This window comes from Camellia sinensis, chromosome 2 (assembly GCF_055761805.1).
Source record: "Camellia sinensis isolate YWXY chromosome 2, ASM5576180v1, whole genome shotgun sequence".
In the NCBI taxonomy this organism is placed as follows: Eukaryota; Viridiplantae; Streptophyta; class Magnoliopsida; order Ericales; family Theaceae; genus Camellia; species Camellia sinensis.
In genome coordinates, this window is record NC_138962.1 from 64,324,523 (window position 1) to 64,345,709 (window position 21,187).

The 21,187-nt window shown below is 40.1% G+C and overlaps 1 protein-coding gene across 1 annotated transcript in view; it reads right to left on the reverse strand.

The window, feature by feature from the left end:
• Window positions 1-602: 602 nt before the first annotated feature.
• Window positions 603-21,187, reverse strand: part of LOC114281675 (disease resistance protein Roq1-like) — a 36,365-nt gene continuing 15,780 nt past the window's right edge. The window contains exons 7-9 of the mRNA XM_082910329.1: window positions 4,513-4,864; window positions 4,039-4,148; window positions 603-725 (exon numbers count right to left, since the gene is read on the reverse strand). Coding sequence (XP_082766455.1) covers window positions 603-725; window positions 4,039-4,148; window positions 4,513-4,864 — 585 coding nt within the window. The remainder of the gene's footprint in view (window positions 726-4,038; window positions 4,149-4,512; window positions 4,865-21,187) is intronic.

The window sequence follows — 21,187 nt, forward strand, 5'->3', positions numbered from 1 at the left end:
GTTATTCAGTGATCTTGAAGTAATCCTTCACACCATTTATGTCATGTTATCTCTCTTACACTAACATAAAAGTACCGAATCCTACTATTTTAACCAATAACAATCAAGCTAAGCACCATATAGACTTGCTATGCGGCTACTGAATAATTTTCCCTTATATGCTGCTTAGGCCAAGTTCTTTCACTTGTATTTGTGGCAGAACATCCATGCATTCATTATATTCTGTTATGCTTGCATTCATTATCAAATGTGAAATCTCAACTTCCACACATTTTGTTGTTGCATGATGACTCAAACACACAACACTCTTTCATAGCAATTTAAAATTTTTGTTCCAAAAATCAGAGTTCTGTAACTACAACAATGGTATTGAGCTAGAAAAAGTAATCAGAAAAGTGACCAGAAAATAAAGTGTGCGTACCAGATTCATTATGATTATAACTATATGAATCTATACCATATATTTCATTTTCTAGGCACTTTTCAAGTTATTTTTTCCAACTCTGTAAGTTTTATTTACAAATAAACAGCATGAATACTAGCAAAGGAGATGGTTATTTTGGTAAGCGGATATGCATTTTCACCACTGAATGAAAACGTTGCTAACTAGCAACAAAATGACCACTACTTCTGCACTTCATTTGTGAAGTAATAAGAACTGATTTGTGTCCTCCTTCTCTGCCCATCATGCCACTGTTGGGATGCTTTTGCTCTTTATCTGTAAACTATACAAATCAGCAAAATTCATTAAAGGTCAGAAAGAAATTTTTTGTTTTCCCTACTTTTCTTTATCTTCTTACTATCAAATGTCGATTTCAAAATCTACAAGACACAGACCTGTAGTTTCTGCGAAGGTTTGACATATGTAATTTTCCCACCCCGAGCAAGATATTGAAGCTAAAGCATCATCTTTCGGGAATACTTGATTGTTGAGGTTGTACATTATGGTGTTCACTATATAATTCGACTATGAACAAGAAGGATAAAACTTATCTTGGGTAGCCTGTTTCTGTTCTTTCTCATACACAACATAAACTCCATTCTCTTTTAACTTGAATAATGTCCGCACTGTCACTGAAACATTCACTTCATCGCCACCTTTTAGTTGATTTCCAATGCTCCAATGGCTTAACCATATCATATCTTGGTTGGCTTCAGGAAAGCCAAAACATGTTGGGCCATAGTTCAAGTTTAGAGCCTTGTCCCCAATACTGATTTCAACACATAAAATTGGCTGGTGATTCTTGTCATGGCTTAATGAGCAACTATCCCGACCAACGTAAAATTCATATACCAAACAAATATTTAGGCCTCAAATTCTTAGATCATCAAGTGAAGGCACAGTAAAAGATATCGATGATGATGTACTTCTATAACAAAGCCAGAAAGGAACCTCTTTCCCTGGGAAAAATGTGCTTAATACAAAATCAAGCTCATACAAGCCTTGCATTGTGGAACTCATAATTTTAACAATCCATTGCAATATACATAGAGAGAGAGAGAGAGAGCACCTTGATGGGACACTTCCCTATATTACAGCCATTCATAAAGAAGACCTGAATGTTGGCCAAGGACTCCAAGTTGATCAAACCCAAGATTTGCATCATTTCTGCTTCAACCATTCCTAAGGGTAGCAACTTGAATAAGCCCTGAATCTGAGCTAGCTTACGATATTCAGTATGTTCGAGTAATTACGAGCTAAACATATTTGATTGATATGTTATTTTCTCCAGTGATGTGGAATGCCCCACCAACAATAACTCCACACTTGGTAGGCCTGGAAGAAATTAGAACCTTGTACATGAATTTAAATGAAGTGTGTGAAGCCTAGTCAGACCTCTGATCCAATCTGGTAGACTAGAAGTTGGATTTTTGCTCAGATTCAAGTTTTTCAACAAGGGCAGGTTACTAAAATCCCTCAGAAAATCAGCATCCGATAAATTGCAATCCACAAGACTTAAGCTTACTAAAAACCTAGGTAAAAAAATGTCACACCCCAAATCTGGACATGACTGGCCGTGGCCCACAGGCACTTAGCCCAAGGCACACCTAAGCCTAAACATGAACCCAAAACCATAAAGAATAAATGTAATGATAGCCCAAAAATAAATAAATCAAAACCCAATCCAGTGACATGCCATAAGTGAAAAACAAGCCATAACCAACTTCCTAAATATATATATATATATATATATACTAAATGGGACACAAACTGCCCACAAAATAAAATAATTCTAAATAAAACCCAACCACAATGTAAGCACAAAACCCAACATAACAACCTAAAACAAATTAAATGAATGTCCTCGAGGTCCATGTAATTGAGTCTCCGCTATGCCATGAGTCCACTCTAAGTCCTTCTAACACTTGAAAATGATAAACAACTAAGTCGACTAATAGCTCAGTGAGTAGCAACATGGATAATAAATACAGTTTTGAAAATAGGGTTCAATTCCAAAATAAGATATATATCACAGAAACTAGATTGGCATGCAGTTTGATAAAGACAATCTATTTCAAAAAGAAGGTTCCACAGTTCAACAGTTAAAATACTCATGTCTCTCAAGAACATGATAAATGACATTTTTCACTTAAAACAGATTACAACATGAGCACCAATAATTTTCTGGGTACCAAGAATAACAAGTAACATGCCACACAATTCTCAAGGCAATAAGCCCCGTTAGATCCAATACCGAACTAAGAGTCATCCTCAGGGTGGCAACCCGGGTCTTTTCTCTAAGACGATCCGATTGAAGGTCACCTAGCCTAACCTAGGCCTTTTCCTCACAATCGTTGAGCATTAGAGTCATCACAGCCCAACCCAGATTTGTTCCCTAGTGGCCAGAGTCACCACACACAGTGGAATAATTTCCTTGGACTAAAGTAAACAAATGGTCCCGATAATCAATACACATTAGTTTTGCAAAACATGGTAGTTCACCATTATAAATATGAGACCAAAAACAAATAATTTTTCCAGCAGTTCAGGGTAGGTAAACATTTATAAAAATATGTAGCATGAAACTACTCACCTGAAAACGAAATAATATAATCCTCGAACAGAGTATGAAAGTCCAACTAGTGCCCTGAACCAAGTATGAAGACTACACGTCACTACTAATTTAAAAATACTAAAGAGAATAATAAACTAAGTACCCCGTACTAAAGTGCACTAACACAGCTCAACCCAACTCACCATTACCCTTAAATATTACCTAAGCTCATGTTCTTCAAGGTCTAAAATTACCCAAGACATGGGTTCAGATCGAAACTTAATTAAAAGTAACTTTAAGATAAAACAGAATTTTAAACAAGTTTTCCCAATCTATTCGCTAACTTTGAAAATTACAAAACCCACTCCACGTTATTTGAAAAATTCCAAAACCCTCCAGATATCAACTAATATATCCTAAGTTTCAAACCTAATTGGTATTACTTGATTTTCGTAACAAAATAATTATCTACAATTAATTATATCTAAACAGGTTGTTTTCTGCAGCACTTTAAAAATATTAATGGTTCTCTTAGTATACATGAGCAATCAACACAAAGCCAAAAATGTACGAAACTAGACTCGTAACCGGTTCTAATGATACTAGTGTGATAATTTTCGGATCTATACCCAAAGAGAACGATACTTCCGAACTTACTGTTTTAAATTAGTTTTCTGGACATATTTGAATGCATCAGTTTATATGGATTTTGACTCCCAAAAATTATGAGAAAATTCAGATATGAAATTCAATTAAAATTTCTAGAATACTATTGCATACCCACATTGGTTCTTCAAAGGCCCATGACCTGCTAAAAAAATCAGTCCCCCAACATCATCTTTAGTTAATTCCTAAACTACAATATTGGGTGTATGAACTCTCATGAAACACTCCACCGATGTATACATCATCCTTGCAATATAATTTTGGTTAGGCATAATAATATATCATCCATCATCTACCCAATTAATTAACCCACTGGATATATTAAGATAATGGAAGGAAGATGAGGAATAAAGGAAGATAGGATTCAAAAGCTTACCTCCTTACTACGAAACCTAAGTCCAAGACTTGGATTGCGACTACTCTTCTCCCACTCTTTCTCCCTCCTCCTCACTACTGCGACTGTGGCTGCTAGGAATACTAGGGTTGCTGTTTATATATCTAAACAAAAGGTTTTAAATTATTATCTCTTTATATTATTTTAATTTCTATCTCCATTAAAATACAAATATTATTAGATCAAAATATGGTTACTAATTTGGCACGTAATTTTATTTTATTTTTTTTAAATAATAAATCTTGCCTTTAAATTAAAGACTTTCACCATAAATTTATTTTAGGTTTTAAAATTAATTAAAACACCTTCCAAATATTTAATTTGCACTTCAAGATTCACCACCAAAATATTTGAGATTGTAATATTATTATTATTTAATTATTATTGAAATTTCTGGAGTTCTTCTTGGCTTTGATACCAAAGGCCAAACTAGTGCATGCCATGGTTTGACCTCACCAATTGTAGAGAGCAGTTGATTTAAAGGAGTTCCATCTACATGAAGTGCTTTCAGAGATTCCATCCCCTTCATATTCGGTGGCAATGTGTCAAGTTTTGAGCAACCAGAAACAATAAGCTTTTCAAGAGATTTTAGCATTGCAATGTTTCTTGGAAGTGTCCTTAGATTTTTGCAATCTTTTACATTCAAGAGAACAAGGCTCTCTAGGTTGCCAATGGATTCATGAATTCTAAAAAGACTTGTACAATCTTTAAGAATTAACCTCTCTAGATTGGGGAGTTGTGAGAAATCAGGAGTTTTGACAAGGCCATGGGAATGGCTAAGATTAAGGAATTTTAATTGGCCAAGAAACTACAAAAGGAAACAAAAGGGTGTTACAATCATTTAATCACTGAAAACCCTAAAAAAAAAAGGAAAAATAAAAATAATAAAATAAAGAAAGAAAAATATCATACCTTGGTTCACTTCCAAACTCGTTCCAAGCTGCTGTAATGCATGTCAACCACAACCAAACTCTCTAGAGGAAAATCTTTGGGAATGAATTTTGAACAGAATCCTTGCCAACACAACCATCTTAATCCTTTAGGAAATTCCTTATAGCTTCCACTGAGTTGTACATAATTAAGATTGAGGAGTCTTAATTTGCACATTCTTGCTAGTGCATCAATTTTGAAATATGCCTCATTTGCATTTTTTAGCTCAATGCCGGCTGGATGACAGGAGAGGAAGCCGAAGCGATGTTGATTCAGTGAAAAAACCTCTTTGAAGCGATGACGATTTGAAATATTGGCACTAAGGACTGATTTTGAAGACGTAGGTTCTCTTAACATATGCCTGTCAAGGACAAGGCCTTCCTTGTTAAGGTAAGAAACTGTAACGCCCTCAAAATAATACATAATCCCATCCTCTAACAGTTCTATATACATGATAGATAAATCACATTTCCATACATACATCAAGGTTAATATTATAAAGGGATATTTCATATAAGTTCCAAATGTTTACAACATAACAGAATGCCCTGCGGGCTTACATCTTCCCAAGTTGCTACTTGGTTACAACAAAAGAAAAGTTCTAACTCTTTTACAAATAACGCCCTTGGCTTGAATTCACATGTAATCAACAAAACAAATAACAAACAGAGTCTTCAACTCCTAAACCTCCCAAGCTAAGACCTTGGAGGCGGCATGTCACCTGTACCAGAAAATGGTGCCCTAAATAGGGTGAGTCAAAGCCCAGTAGAGATATGCTAAACCAAATATGAGAAATAACTAAAACATTAGCATTCGATAAATGGCTAACACTTGTAAACTAACATATCTCCTTTTCATAATTAATCAACATTTACAATCGTATTTCAATCCACTTCCATTTATTTATCCAAATCGATTCATAAACATGATTCACTATTTATCCAAACAATTCAAAAATGAGACTACAACTCATGTTATCAACACTTCAATCATCAACAACTCAAAATGAGACTACAACTCATATTATCAACACTTCAATCATCTACATCATTCAGATGTATATAAGGTTTCGGGACTTTCACCCTGGACACTACAGCCAACTTAGTTATCAATGGAGTCCATCCCCTATCTTTTCCCAAACAATGTACATATGCAATGTATGTAAACAGTTTATCATATACAATGATCAATTAAAGCACATATTCAATGTGTTAATCCAACTGTCATATTCAATGGCATATTCCAATTGATTAGTTTCAATTTACCTAATCATCATGCAATTCTACAATAATCATGATTATCCTCCACTGATAGCCCAAAACAGTTATTTCTAAACAGATAAATAAATTTATCAAACAGATAATTTACCAACTCTTCCATAGGTGAGTGATTTACCAATCCAACTACACCATTTAATCACAATTTCCTCCAATTTCATAATTCTCAACTCAATTTCATATTTATAACAAATAATTTATTTAATTCCAATTAGGGAAAATCTTCCCCTTTCCTCAAATATTGCACTCAAGGCCAAATTTCACCCATAATATACTATTAACCCATTATCAATGTCTCAAAGACACATGTGAAGCCCAGATAAGGAAACCCCTCTTTCATAATTTTCAAATCAAACCCTAACCATGCCCAAAACTCCCAAACACCACCATCTATACAAAATAACAAATGTTTACGTCAAAACTCATAAGAAGGAGTAGATTATCCCTACCTCAAATGGAGAGACTCAAAGGAGAAGAAGAGAAAAACCCAAGATGCTCCAAACTCAAGCTTTTTCGGATCCAAATGTAGCCCACATGATACTCTACCCTTTTTACAAAGGAAGTAGGGTAGAAGAACTCTAGATCAAGAGTATTTGTAGAGAGAAGGGGTGTATAGAGAGAGAGAGAGAGAGAGAGAGAGAGTCGGATCTAGGGTTTGGAGTGAAAAAAGGAATGAAAAAGTGATTAAAATCACGTTACTGCGATCTGATATATTCGAGGCTCGCTCGAGCGAAGGAGTGGTCGCTCGAGCGACCAAACATAAAAAAATCTCACTCGAGCACAGGAAGCATCGCTCGAGCGAACAATACAAAGCTTCAGGTATGCAACGCAGAGGCACACTCGAGCGCAAGCGTTCTCGCTTGAGTGAAGAAACTCAAAACATAGGGCTCACTCACTCGAGCGAAAGAAACTCAAAACATAGGGCTCACTCACTCGAGCGAAAGAAAGCTCGCTCGAGCGAAGAATACCAACCTTCAGGTTCAATCTAGAGGCAAACGCGCGCTTGAGCACAAGAGTGCTCGCTCGAGCGAAGAGACACATCACAAAAAGCTCGCTCGAGCGAAGAATACCAACCTTCAGGTTCAATCTAGAGGCAAACGCGCGCTTGAGCACAAGAGTGCTCGCTCGAGCGAAGAGACACATCACAAAAAGCTCGCTCGAGGGCAAGAACCTTCGATCGAGCGAAGAAGCAAAAACCCAAGGCTCGCTCGAGCGCAAAAAGCCTTGCTCGAGCGAAGATGCCAAATTCTGGATAGTAACCATTTGTTCCAACACCCAACCAACCTGTTCCAAACTTACCCAACACATCCCACAACTCAAATACAAAGAATTAAAGGGCGGAAAAGAGATATAGACAACAACAACCGCCTACGGAACCGAGTCTGGAATACAATGAATAATGGAGGAAAAACCGGGATCGCTATAACTTGCCCCCCTGAAAGAATTTCGTCCCCGAAATTAGATATATAAGTTTCAAAATTGTGATCTTTCAATACTCAACATGATTATAATACAACTCTTATCAACATGATCCACTACTGATCATTCCATCTCTTCTCAAGAGAACAACTTACCAATATATAGCTTAATATACATTATCAATATCCATCCTTTTGAAATTCAACAAATTTCAATACATATATTCCATAATTCCTTAACATATTTGCATTTCTACAACGCATTCAACATATACAATGTTAAATTGAACTCACATTTCTGAAATATATTTAACAATTTCAATACTTCCATAATCCGAAACAATATTCTCAACACATAGTCAAGCATTAACAAACAAGTCTGGATATTTCTCTTGGACCTCCAATTCACATTCTCAAGTTGCTTCCTCAACCCCGTGATGTTTCCACAGTACTTTGACCAAGGGAATCGTCTTCCCTCGTAAAACTTGGTCCTGTCTATCCAAGACCCTCACCGGTCTCTCCTTATACGAAGCATCCTCATCTACCTCTAAGTCGGTCTAATCCAACACATGTGATGGATCCGGCTCATATTTCCGAAGCATACTAACATGAAAACACGTCATGCACTCCGGACAACTGCGGCGGTAAAGCTAGATGGTATGCAACCTCCCTAATCTGCTCAAGGATCTCAAAAGGGCCAATGAACTGAGGGGACAACTTCCCACTCTTCCCGAACCTCATCAAACCCCGCCTAGGTGATATTTTCAGAAAGACATGATCACCCACCTCAAATGACAAAGGCCTCCTCCTACGGTCGGCATAACTCTTTTGGCGACTCTAGGCTGTAACAAGTCTCCTACGGGTAAGTGCCACTTTCTCCATCGTTTCCCGAACCAACTCTGGACCCAACAGAGGTGCATCACCCACCTCGGCCCAACACATTGGGGATCTACACGGTCGGCCATACAAGGCCTCAAACGGTGCCATACCAATACTCGATTGGAAACTATTATTGTAGGCAAACTCCACTAAGGGTAAGTGTCTCTCCCACGACCCTTTAAAGTCAAGGACACAGCCTCGAAACATATCCTCAAGTATCTGAATGGTGCACTCAAACTGCCCGTCAGTTTGAGGATGGTAAGCTGTGCTAAAGGTCAATCTAGTGCCCAAGGCACTCTGCAAACTCTGCCACAACCTTGTAGTAAAACGTGGGTCTCTATCTGAAACAATCGACACTGGGACCCCGTGCAACCTCACTATAACTCGAATATACAAGTCAGCAAGGTGATCTACCGAATCTCTCACGCACATAGGAATAAAGTGTGCTAACTTAGTCAACCGGTCCACTACCACCCAAATGGCATCACTACCCCGTTAAGTCCTCGGAAGACCTACAACGAATTCTATCGTGACATGCTCCCATTTCCACTCAGCAATAAGCAAGGGTTGCAACAAACCCGCTGGCCTCTGATGCTCATCCTTCACTTGCTGACAAGTAAGGCACTTTGACACAAACACCGCCACATCTTTCTTCATACCTCTCCACCAGAACTGGCAACTCAAATCATGATACATCTTTGTGCCTCCCAGATGCACCGCAAGGCGTGAATGGTGAAACTCTCGAAGTACTTCCTCTCAGCAAGACTCTGGTACAAACAAACGGTCTCGGTACCTCACACCCAGGTCAGGATACATGGTCAAACCTTTCTCTACCTTCCCACTAGATATCCTCCCCCGGAGAGATTCTGCCTCAAGGTCATCTTTCTGTGCCTCTAACACTCAATTCACAAGTATAGGTTGTGCAACTACAGAAAACAAGGCTGCAGACTCAACAGACTCACCCAGATTCAAGTCAAATTCCTATCCCATTCTCGGATAGCAATACATGCTACATCGCCAATGGACTTCCTACTTAGGGCATCAGCCACAACATTGGCCTTCCCCAGATGATCATGTAGCTCGAAGTCATAATCTTCTATGAACTCCATCCACCGTCTCTGCCTCAAATTTAAGTCCTTCTGTGTAAATAGATACTTCAGACTCTTATAATCCAAGAATACCTCGAACCTCTCACCATAAAGGTAGTGCCTCCAAATCTTCAAGGCAAATATGACAGCTACCAACTCTAGGTCGTGAGTAGGATAGTTCCTCTCGTGTGTCTTCAACTAACGTGAGCCATAAGCTACTACTTTTCCTTCTTGCATTAATGCACAACCCAAACCCTCTCGTGAGGCATCACAATACACTGCATAACCCAAATCCCTCTCCAGAATAATCAAGACTGGAGCAGTGGTAAGTCTAATCTTAAGTTCTTGGAACGACTTTTCACAAGTCTCACACCATACAAATTTGACCCATTTCCGCGTCAATCTAGTCAACGGCATAGCTAGCCTGGAGAAATCCTTCACAAATCAGCAGTAATACCCGCCCAACCCCAAGAAACTACGAATCTCAAAGACATTCTTAGGTTGTGCCCAATCATGCACTGCCTCTATCTTGGATGAATCTACAGTCACCCCTTTCTCGGATACCACATGGCCTAAGAACTTGACCTCTCTTAGCCAGAACTCACACTGCCCAAACTTAGCATACAACTTATGGGCTCCAAGCAACTCAAGCACCACTCACAAGTGTTCCTCGTGCTCCTCCTCAGAATGTGAATAAATCAAAATATCGTCCACAAAGACGACTACGAAGCGGTCTAAGAACTCTCAAAAGATCCGGTTCATAAAGTCCATGAATATAGCCGGTGCATTGGTAAGCCCAAAAGGCATCACCAGAAACTCATAATGGCCATACCGCGTACAGAATGTTGTCTTCAGGATATCCTCCTCCCTGACCCTCAATTGATGGTAACCTGATATCAAGTCTATCTTAGAGAAACAGCGGGATCCTTTCAACTGATCAAACTAATCATCTATACGAGGCATAGGGTACTTGTTCTTAACCGTAGCCAGGTTCAATTTTCGGTAATTGATACAAAGTCCCAAAGCCCCATGTTTCTTCTTAGCAAAGAGAGCCAGTGCTCCCTAAGGCGAAGTACTAGGGTGAATAAAACCCTTATCTAATAACTCCTAGAGTTGAATCTTCAACTCACTCAACTCGGCTGGGGAAAAATGATACGGTGCCATAGAAATCGATGTCGTGCCAGGCACTAAGTCAATAGAGAACTCGATCTCTCGATGGGGTGGTAAACTAACGAGATTCTTGGGAAAAATGTCCGAGTACTCACAAACCACTCTTGGCAACTCAGTTCCAGTCTCGTCACACTCACTACTCATAAAGCTAGCAAGAAGACAACTAAGCTCACTCTGCCCTCGCGGATCATACACCGGTGGTAAGACTCTACCAACCCCATCCCCCAAGAAATGAAAACAGTCACTGCTCAAGGTACATACAGTAACCCTCTGACGGTAGCAATCTATGACAGCCCGGTATGACGATAACCAGTCCATACCCAAAATCACATCAAACCCAGACATGTCCATCAATACAAAAGAAATGGGAAGTCGACGGTCGGTGACCTCTATATCACAGCCCCGACACCCCTGCTTCAGAACTACCTCACCTCCAATGGGTGATACAACACAAATAGGAGACGCTAACTATGCCAACTCCAACCCCAAAACAGATGCAAATGCAGAAGATATAAAAGAATGGGATGCACCCGTATCAATTAACATATTAACAACCGAGTTGCAAAACAAAAAGGTACCTCTCAATACTGATGGAGCCGGTACAAGATCTGGCGTTGTAATAGCATACACGCGCCCTATAGGTCTCTAATCTACCTACTCACCTCTCGGAGCACAAGACTACTGCACGGACTAAGTCGAAGAGGCTTCCTGATTGGCCCTCGAGGCCTGTACTGACTAAATTGACTGGTGACTCTGTGTCTGTCTCGAACCAGACGCACTAGATGTGCCACTTAACTATGGGCAAAACCTCTTCAGGTGCCCCACCTGCCCACACTGATAACAAGTGAGTGGTTAGCCTCTACCTTGACTCTAGCCTTAAGAACGAGCCGAAGATGAAGCTGCTCGCTGCCCTCCTCCCCTCTACGGGCAAGATGGAGACTTGTGGCCCAGCTGGCCATATTTGTAACAGGTGAAGTCTCTCTAACCGCCTCTCCTAGAACCTGAACTCGGTACTGGAAAGGTAGATCTAGAATGCGCTCCCTAGGAATGCTGAGGGTTAGAACCCCTCTGCCTCTTACCATCCTCCTAACCATCCTGACTCTTCCTGGGGCCCCTCATCCTCTCCTCCTCAGCATGCATGATAGTCTCAAGATGGGTTGCAGCCTCCACAAGGCACCCATACTCCCTAATCATGGACCCGGCCACTCGAAACATGAGTCTGGTCCTCAATTTCTCCTCGAACTCCAAACATCTACGCTTCTCGGTCGCCATAACTCTGGAGCAAATCTCGATAAGCTAGTACAAGTGGTTTCAAACTCTGCCATAGGTGTATCTAGCTGCTTGAGCTAACAGAATTGATCCCTCAACTTCTCCCTAACAGTGGAAAGCAAAAACATCTCCTAGAAGGCATCAACAAAAGCCTCCCAAGTCCCTCCAATACGCCCTTGAATAAACTTCCACCACCGACCCGCATCTCCCTTCAACTGGAAGGACGCCAAGGTCACCTTCAAACCTCATCTTCAATGCCAAGCATCTCAAATGTCTTCGTCATTTGTTCTAACCACTCATCAGCCTTCAGTGGCTCTTTAGGGTCACCCAAAAACTCGTCCGGATTCGACCGAAAGAACTCCCTCTTTAAAAAGGACGGCCCTGCCTCAGCTACATGGGTTTGGACTTGATTCTCAGCCTTGAGAATGTCCATGGATTCCCTCAGTGCTCCTGCCATCTTGCGAACTAAGGTGCGCATGGCCTGCTGACCTACTGGCTTGGCCACGTTGGCCTGACCAATTCCCTCTTCCGACGCCAGAATTTCATCTGGTATAGGCATCTCCTGCCTCCTAGGCCTACCACGCCTACCACCACGTCCTCGTCTTGACATCTTAATAAAGGTAACAAAAGGATTAGCACATTCACAAATGTGTCGAAGCTATTTCATTCACGTCCTAATACAATGGACAACTGTAATTCACTCCACATAAGCACCTAATCACATAAGCACTTACGAATTTCATTTCCAAATAATGACCGTCACGTGGCGTTACTAGAGTTCTAGTTAGAAATGGCTATGATCAAGTGCCTTTCCAACAGGACTCCTAGAAACCCATAGACCCGTTCAACATCCTAGAAATTAAATCCCATACCCACATAGTCACGTAAGCATGTTATCATATAAACACATAACATCATACATAAGTCTCTAACAAGCGAGACAAACCCATTATTGTACTAACCTTTTCCCACGTACCCAAAGTATTTAAACCCGGTACACTTTGATACCAAGTTGTAATGCCCTCAAAATAATACATAATCCCATCCTCTAACAGTTCTATATACATGATAGATAAATCACATTTCCATACATACATCAGGGTTAATATTACAAAGGGATATTTCATATAAGTTTCAAATGTTTACAACATAACAGAATGCCCTACGGGCTTACATCTTCCCAAGTTGCTACTTGGTTACAACAAAAGAAAAGTTCTAACTCTTTTACAAATAAAGCCCTTGGCTTGAATTCACATGTAATCAACAAAACAAATAACAAACAGAGTCTTCAACTCCTAAACCTCCCAAGCTAACACCTTGGAGGCGGCATGTCACCTGTACTTAAAAATGGTACCCCAAATTGGGTGAGCCAAAGCCCAGTAGATATATGCTAAACAAAATATGAAAAATAACTAAAACATTAGAATTCGATAAATGGTCAACACTTGTAAACTAACATATCTCCTTTTCAAAATTAATCAACATTTACAATCGTATTTCAATCCAATACCATTTATTTATCCAAATCGATTCATAAACATGATTCATTATTTATCCAAACAATTCAAAAATGAGACTACAACTTGTAATGTCCTCATAAATAAACCCATAAATCATACATTCATGATACAAGAAAGAGATATCATATTCCATACGTCAGAGTATTCTTACAAGAGATATTACATGTTGACAACAAAAGTAAATGCCCTATAGGCTCACAACTTTCCAAGTCAACACTTGGTTACAACAAAAGAAGAGTTCTAACTCTTTATACAAAATAAGCCCTTGGCTTGATTTACATGTAATACAAAAAGATAATAACAAAGGATCTTTCTGCCTCTAAGCCTCCCAAGCTGCGTCCTTGGAGGTGGCATATCACTTGTACCTGAAAATGATGTCCCATATAGGGTGAGCCAAAGCCCAGTAGAGATACGCGAAACCAAATATGAGCAATAACTAAAACATTAGCATTCAATAAATGGTTAACACTTGTAAACCAATTTACAACACTTCCCAGTACTATGACAAATACATCCGTGTTTCATTCCACTTTCCTTTACTTATCCAATTCAAATTCATAAACATGGCTCATTATCTAGCCAACAATTAAATGAGACTACAACTCATGTTAAAGCACTTCCATTATCCACAATTCAAATGAGACTAAAACTCATATTAAAACATTTCAATATTTCAATTATCTACGTTATGCAAACGTGATTAAGATTTCAGGACTTTTACCCTGGACACTCCGACCAACTTAGTTATCAATGGAGTCCATCCCCTATCTTCTCCCAAACAGGTTTGAGAGTGCATCCCCTATCTCCTCCCAAAGCATGGAGTACATCCCCTATCTCCTCCCAAACAAGATACATATGCAATGTATTTAAACAGTTTATCATATACAATGATCAATCCAAGCACATATTCAATGTGTTAATTCAATCGTCATATTCAATGACTTAACCATTTGATTAGTTTCAGTTTTCCCTAATCAACATACAGTGTCTACAACAATCAAGACTGTCCTCCATTGATAGCCTAAAACAGTTATCTCTAAACAGATAATAAATTCATCAAACAGATAAATTATCCACATTTTCATGGGTGAGTGTAGACACCCCATTTTTGACCGTCCTCAAGACTTGGACGTCACCATTTGAACACTCGGTGATTATCCATGTTTGTGTTCGTTTGGAGTTCCCGGAGGCCTCGACTACGCGCCTTGCCTCAGGATCTCCGAACTCGACCGTTTAGTGTCTGGTTTTGCACCAAACACTTGCATCTTGCCTTTGAGAGGCAGGGTGGGGCTTGTTGACCACCCCCACCCATCACCGGCAGTGGCTAGATGCCACCGGCTGGTTTTTGCTGCCACCGGCAATATAGTTTGCCGGTCGGCACTCTTTTAGGCCAAGATGGCATTTTTGGCCGGCCGATTGCTGTTCATCTGCTTTTGCAAATATTTTTAGACAGCTGTATTGCTTTTGCTCCCCTCCATACACGTGGAGGGATCTCCCTCTTGCAAAGCTTGTCTTGTAAGCTTTACAAGAGGCATATAGAGAGGAGCTCTCTCTAAGGCAAAAGGAGAGAGGCTTTAGACATTTTTGGGGAGAGAAGACAGAGGAGAGCTCTGGTTTTTCTAGGGTTAGGGTTAGATACACTCACCTACCTCTCTTTTCCTCCCATTTTGTACACTAGGTGTTTTGTGTCTCACTATTGCACACAAACACCTAGTGTTTCACCTTCCTCTTGGAGCTGAGGTTCTAAAGAGTGTGTCTTGAGATTTTGGTGTTGGATTCAAGCTCAAGGAGGCCATTGGAGCACCATTTGTAAAGGGGTCTTCAAGGGTGAGATTCTAGTCCTTTTTTTCCCCATTCTTGCATCAATTTTATACCTATCTTAGAGCTGTTTTTGTGCTTATTGTATAACATAAAAAAGTTCTATTTTTAGGCCCTCTTTATTTTCTATTAAGAGTGTTTTGTTGTTTGAGGGTTGTTGACCACCCTTAGGCCTTGAAAGGCCTCTTTTTGGACCATTTTGTGTTAGCTCCGGGATTTTGGTGTTGAGATCTCTTCACCACTGAAATCTTGAGGGATTTCAGTGGTGAAGATGATGCTTTGAAGTCCCAAGAAGGAGAGGGCCACCCCCTCTCCTTGTTGTCCTTGAAAAGGGCATGTTTTGGCCTCTTAAGGAAGCCTATGCTGGAGTGTGTGTTGAGCATGTTTGGTTTGTTTTTCATGCTTATATATCCATAATATAACATGATTTCAAGTTGGTTTTGGAACTCCATGCATGTTTAGCATAGTTGCCATGTAATGCCTTATTTGTGCCTTAACATGTTCTAGGTTGTTAGCCTTTGTTGGAGCATGTTTTAGGCTTGTATTTGTGAAGATTATGTGCTTATTTTGCCATGTTTTAGCTCTGTCCATAATCGTTTGGGTTGACCTTTGCATGCATTATATAGCTCCTTTGTATTTGGGCTTGTTGGCCTTGAGTATGTGCATGTGTAGCATACCATCTTTGCATTGTTTTGATGATTTGGAATCATCCTACATGCCATTTCAGTCCCATTTCCATGCTTGTTTGATTGCCTTGCATGTCTCTTTAATGCTTTGAAAGCATGTGTTGCAATGCTCCATGTTTTGGCCATGGTGTATGCCTTTTGTATTTGGGCCATTTAGATGCCATCTAAGTAGTCCTTTAGCTTTTGTTTTAACATGCTAAACCTCTGATTTTGGTCCCTCTTTGCATGCCTTGTTTGGTCTTGTTAAGTGTAGTTCAATGCCTCATTGATTTGCTTTGAACACTTAGGCCATTTGGTGCATGCTTGGCTTGATTTGTTGCTTGGTTTGGCACCATGTATTAGCATGATTTTAGAGCTTATAATGCATGCTAATTGCTCTTGTTTATCCCTTTCAAGTGTGCTTGAATGTTGCTTGATTTGTGCCCAAGTGTAGGCCTTCCATCATGTGTATGTGTGCATGTGTTTTGGCTTCTTGTTTTGGTCATTATGGCCACTGTTTTAGGCCTTATTAGAGCTGCCTAATTCATGTATAAGTCCATCTTGCCATCCATTTGCATTGCCATATGTATGCTTGCATGATTGCATAAGTGTTTTGCCATGCCATGTTGCATCCTTAGCTTGTATGCCTAGGTTGCATTGCATCTTGCATGCATGCCTCGTTCCTTGAATTGGTGATAGGAATTGGGCCTAATTTGTTTGATTGGTTTGCATGCATTTTAAATCAAAGTTGCATACTTGGTCCTTTGGGCCATCATGCATGGAAATGCGTGATTGGTGGTCCGAGAACCGAGGCACATGTCCCTTTGAGTCATCACAATGATAAGAGACATGGTTAGTGCATACATGCCTTGAAATATGCTGCCATGCCTTGTTTTGCCCTCTGTTGCTATGAGTTGCAGGTTCTGCAAGAATACTCTGCCGACCGGCAGTGTAATGTGCCGACCGGCACCATTTTCTCTGCCGACAGACCTTATTTTGTGCCGATGGCCATACTACACTGCCGGTGGAAGTTTCATTCAGCCGGTGGTGATCCCCTCTGTCCAAGGATGCAGTCCTGAGGTTTTGACAGCCTCCAGAGGAGGAAAGGAAGGAAAACAGAGGCAGCTTGCGCATGGTGGCGCGCTTCCCGAGGCGTTTTCCTGCTTTAATTAATTTATTCAATTTGTTAATTAAATTAGTTAATTTGTAATATTAATTAGCTTGCGTAGTTAATTAATTTGTAATATTTATTCGGTCCCTCCGAGCGAGGGCAAATCTGTAATAAGTGTGCGTGAGTGTGTGTATGTCTTCCAACCTCACGTCTTTCTTCCCTTTTATTTACCTGCTTATGATGGTAGATTAGGGCACGTTTAATTTAGCATACCTTATGCTATGCATGTTAGCATCCATGCATTTGTATTGCATGCGTTAGGCTGGGTACATCACGCTAACTGCATCAATACTTCAATTCCCAAACTGAATACGTGATAATTGTGCATTTTCACATGACATGTTTAGGATAGCCGAGCCTATTCTAGCAACATTTTGTATGCGATGCATTAGGCACTTCACATGGACTTGGATCATGCATGTTTGCTAACAAGTTCTTTGTTTTGGCACGGAGTACTATGTAAGTATTTCCGCTTTAGCATATCACATGAGTGTGAATGTTACCATGACAGCATGCTTAACATGTGGCTAGATGCTTATGTGTTATAACTGTCTTGAATGCCTGTGGGTGAAGGTTGGAATGTTTGAGTTGGAAAAACTCATTGAAATCTGTGTTTTAGCCTACTTGCAAGTAGCAAATTCCAAAGCATTTTCAAAACAAACGGATATGCAATGTTTCTTTCCAAATTAGGCAATCTAGTCTATACTTGTTTGCTGCGCGCATAACATAGTAATTCTAGGCTAATAATTGGAATAAGAACACATAAAGTTTTCAAATATGGATATCACGGTTAGTAGAGGCCGGTCTTCGGACCGGGCGAAAGGGGGTGCTCATAGCTGACCTTCCCCGATCGTACCCAAGCTCCCGAGCCGAGACAACTCCGGTGATGACGGACATGTGGCCTTCGGCACCGAGTCAGGGTTTCCTAAATTCTCCCATAAAAAATATTTAGGTGGCGACTCTGTATCTGGCAAAGCAGTCCATGTTTGGCACTACTTTTTCAAAAATCTGTTTCTCAAAACGATTTGCCAGATTTGGACTCTTTGGTTCAGATTTAGAACCGCGACACAAAAATCGAGAGTCCGAACTGTAGCGAGGTCCCCTCCCTCCGCGGGCTTGTTACAGTGAGTGATTAATCAATCCAGCTACACCATTCAATCCCATAATTTCCCAATTTCATGATTTTCAACTTAATTTCATATTTTCCCAAATTAATTATTCAAATTAATTATTCAAGTATAATTAGGGCATTTTTTCCCTTTTTCAAATATCAACCCTAAGGCTCAATTTCATCAATTTAACAACAATAATTCCATATTCCAAGGTCTCACATACACATGGAGTTTAACAATTGAAAACCTCCTTTTTATAACTTTAAAACAAACCCTAACTTTCCCAAAATTTCCAAACAACACCATCTATCCAAAATACCCAACATTTATGTCAAAACCCACAGAGAGGAGTAGGTTATCCCTACCTCAAATGAAGAGACCCAATGGAGAAGATGAAGAAAACTCAAGATGCTCCAAATCCAAAGATTTTTGGATCAAAACGAAGCCCACACCAAGCTCTAGCTTTTATACAAAGGAAATAGTGTAGGAGAACCCTATATCAAGAGTTCTTGTAGAGAGAAGTGGTGGTTTAAAGAGAGAGGCAGCCGGGGCTTGGGTTTGAATAAAGAAGATAATGAAAAAGTGAGTCAAAACCCGCTGTTGCAAACTGATATAATCGACCCTTGCTCGAGCGAAGGAGTGGTCGCTCGAGCGACCAGACACAAAGAAACCTCACTCGAGCGCAGAAAGCCTCGCTCGAGCCAACAACACGAAGCTTCAGGTCTGTAGCCCAGAAGCACGCTCGAGCAAAGAAAATCTCGCTCGAGCGAAGAAACCCAAAACATATAGCTCGCTCGCTCGCTCGAGCGAAGGAAAGCTCGCTCGAGCCATGAAACACAACCTTCAGGTCCAGACTTAGACGCAGACGCAAGCTCGAGCGCAAGAATGCTCGCTCGAGCCAACAGACACACCACTTAAAGCTCGCTCGAGCGAAGGAACCCTGGCTCTAGCGAAGGAACTAAAACGCAAAGCTAAGCGAAGACACCAAAAACTGGGCAGCAACCACTTGCTTCAAAATACACCCAACCTGTTACAAACCTGCCCAACACATCCTAAAACTCAAATACAAAGAATTAAAGGACAAAAATGCAATATATACAACAATAGACATCCACGGAACCGAGTCTGGAATACAATAACCAATGGAAGGAAAACCGGGATCGCTATACAACTCATATTCTCAACACTTCAAGCATCTACATCATTTAGATGTATATAAGGTTTCGGGACTTTTACCCTGGACACTCCGGCCAACTTAGTTATCAATTGAGTCCATCCCCTATCTCCTCCCAAACAATGGAGTACATCCTCTTTCTCCTCCCAAATAATGTATTTAAACAGTTTATCATATACAATGATCAATGAAAGCACATATTCAATGTGTTAATCCAACCGTCATATTCCAATTGATTAGTTTCAATTTACCTAATCATCATGCAATTCTACAACAATCATGACTATCCTCCACCGATAGCCCAAAACAGTTATTTCTAAACGGATAAATAAATTTATCAAACAGATAATTTATCATCTCTTCCATAGGTGAGTGATTTATCAATCCAACTATACCATTTAATCACAATTTCCTCCAATTTCATAATTCTCAACTCAATTTCATATTTATACCAAATAATTTATTTAATTCCAATTAGGGAAAATCTTTCCATTTCCTCAAATATTGCACTCAAGGCCAAATTTCACCCATAATATACTATTAACCCATTATCAAGGTCTCAAAGACACTTGTGAAGCCCAGATAAGGAAACCCCTCTTTCATAATTTTCAAATCAAACCCTAACCATGCCCATAACTCCCAAACACCACCATCTATACAAAATAACCAAAGTTTATGTCAAAACTCATAAGAAGGAATAGATTATCCCTACCTCAAATGGAGAGACTCAAAGGAGAAGAAGAGAAAAACCCAAGATGCTTCAAACTCAAGTTTTTTCGGATCAAAATGTAGCCCACGTGATACTCCACCCTTTTTACAAATGAAGTATGGTAGAAGAACCTAGATCAAGAGTATTTGTAGAGAGAAGGGGTGTTTAGAGAGAGAGAGTCAGATCTAGGGTTTGGAGTGAAAAAGTGATTAAAATCACGCTGCTGCGATTTGATATATACGAGGCTCGCTCAAGCGAATGAGTGGTCGCTCGAGCGACCAGACACAAAAAACCTCGCTCGAGCGCAGGAAGCGTCGTTCGAGCGAACAATACAAAGCTTCAGGTCTGCAACACAGAAGCACGCTTGAGCGAAAAAGTTCTCGCTCGAGCGAAGAAACTCAAAACATAGGGCTCGCTCGCTCGAGTGAAAGAAAGCTCACTCAAGCGAAGAATACCAGCCTTCTGGTCTAATCTAGACGCAGACGCAGACGCATGCTCGAGCGCAAGAGTGTTCGCTCGAACGAAGAGACACATCACAAAAAGCTCGCTCGAGCGCAAGAACCTTCACTCGGACAAAGAAGCAAAAACCCAAGGCTCGCTCGAGCACAAAAAGCCACGCTCGAGTGAAGATGCCAAATTCTGGACAACAACCATTTATTCCAACACCCAACCAACCTGTTCCAAGCTTACCCAACACATCCCACAACTCAAATACAAAGAATTAAAGGACGAAAAAGAGATATAGACAACAACAACCGCCCACGGAACCGAGTCCGGAATACAATGAATAATGGAGGAAAAACTAGGATCACTATAGAAATAATATTATACCAAAGATAAGTAGCAAGCACATACATACATAAGTAGAATGTTACTTACGGTTTTTTCTCTAAATACATTGAATGAATCGTTATGATGCCATAATCTGCTA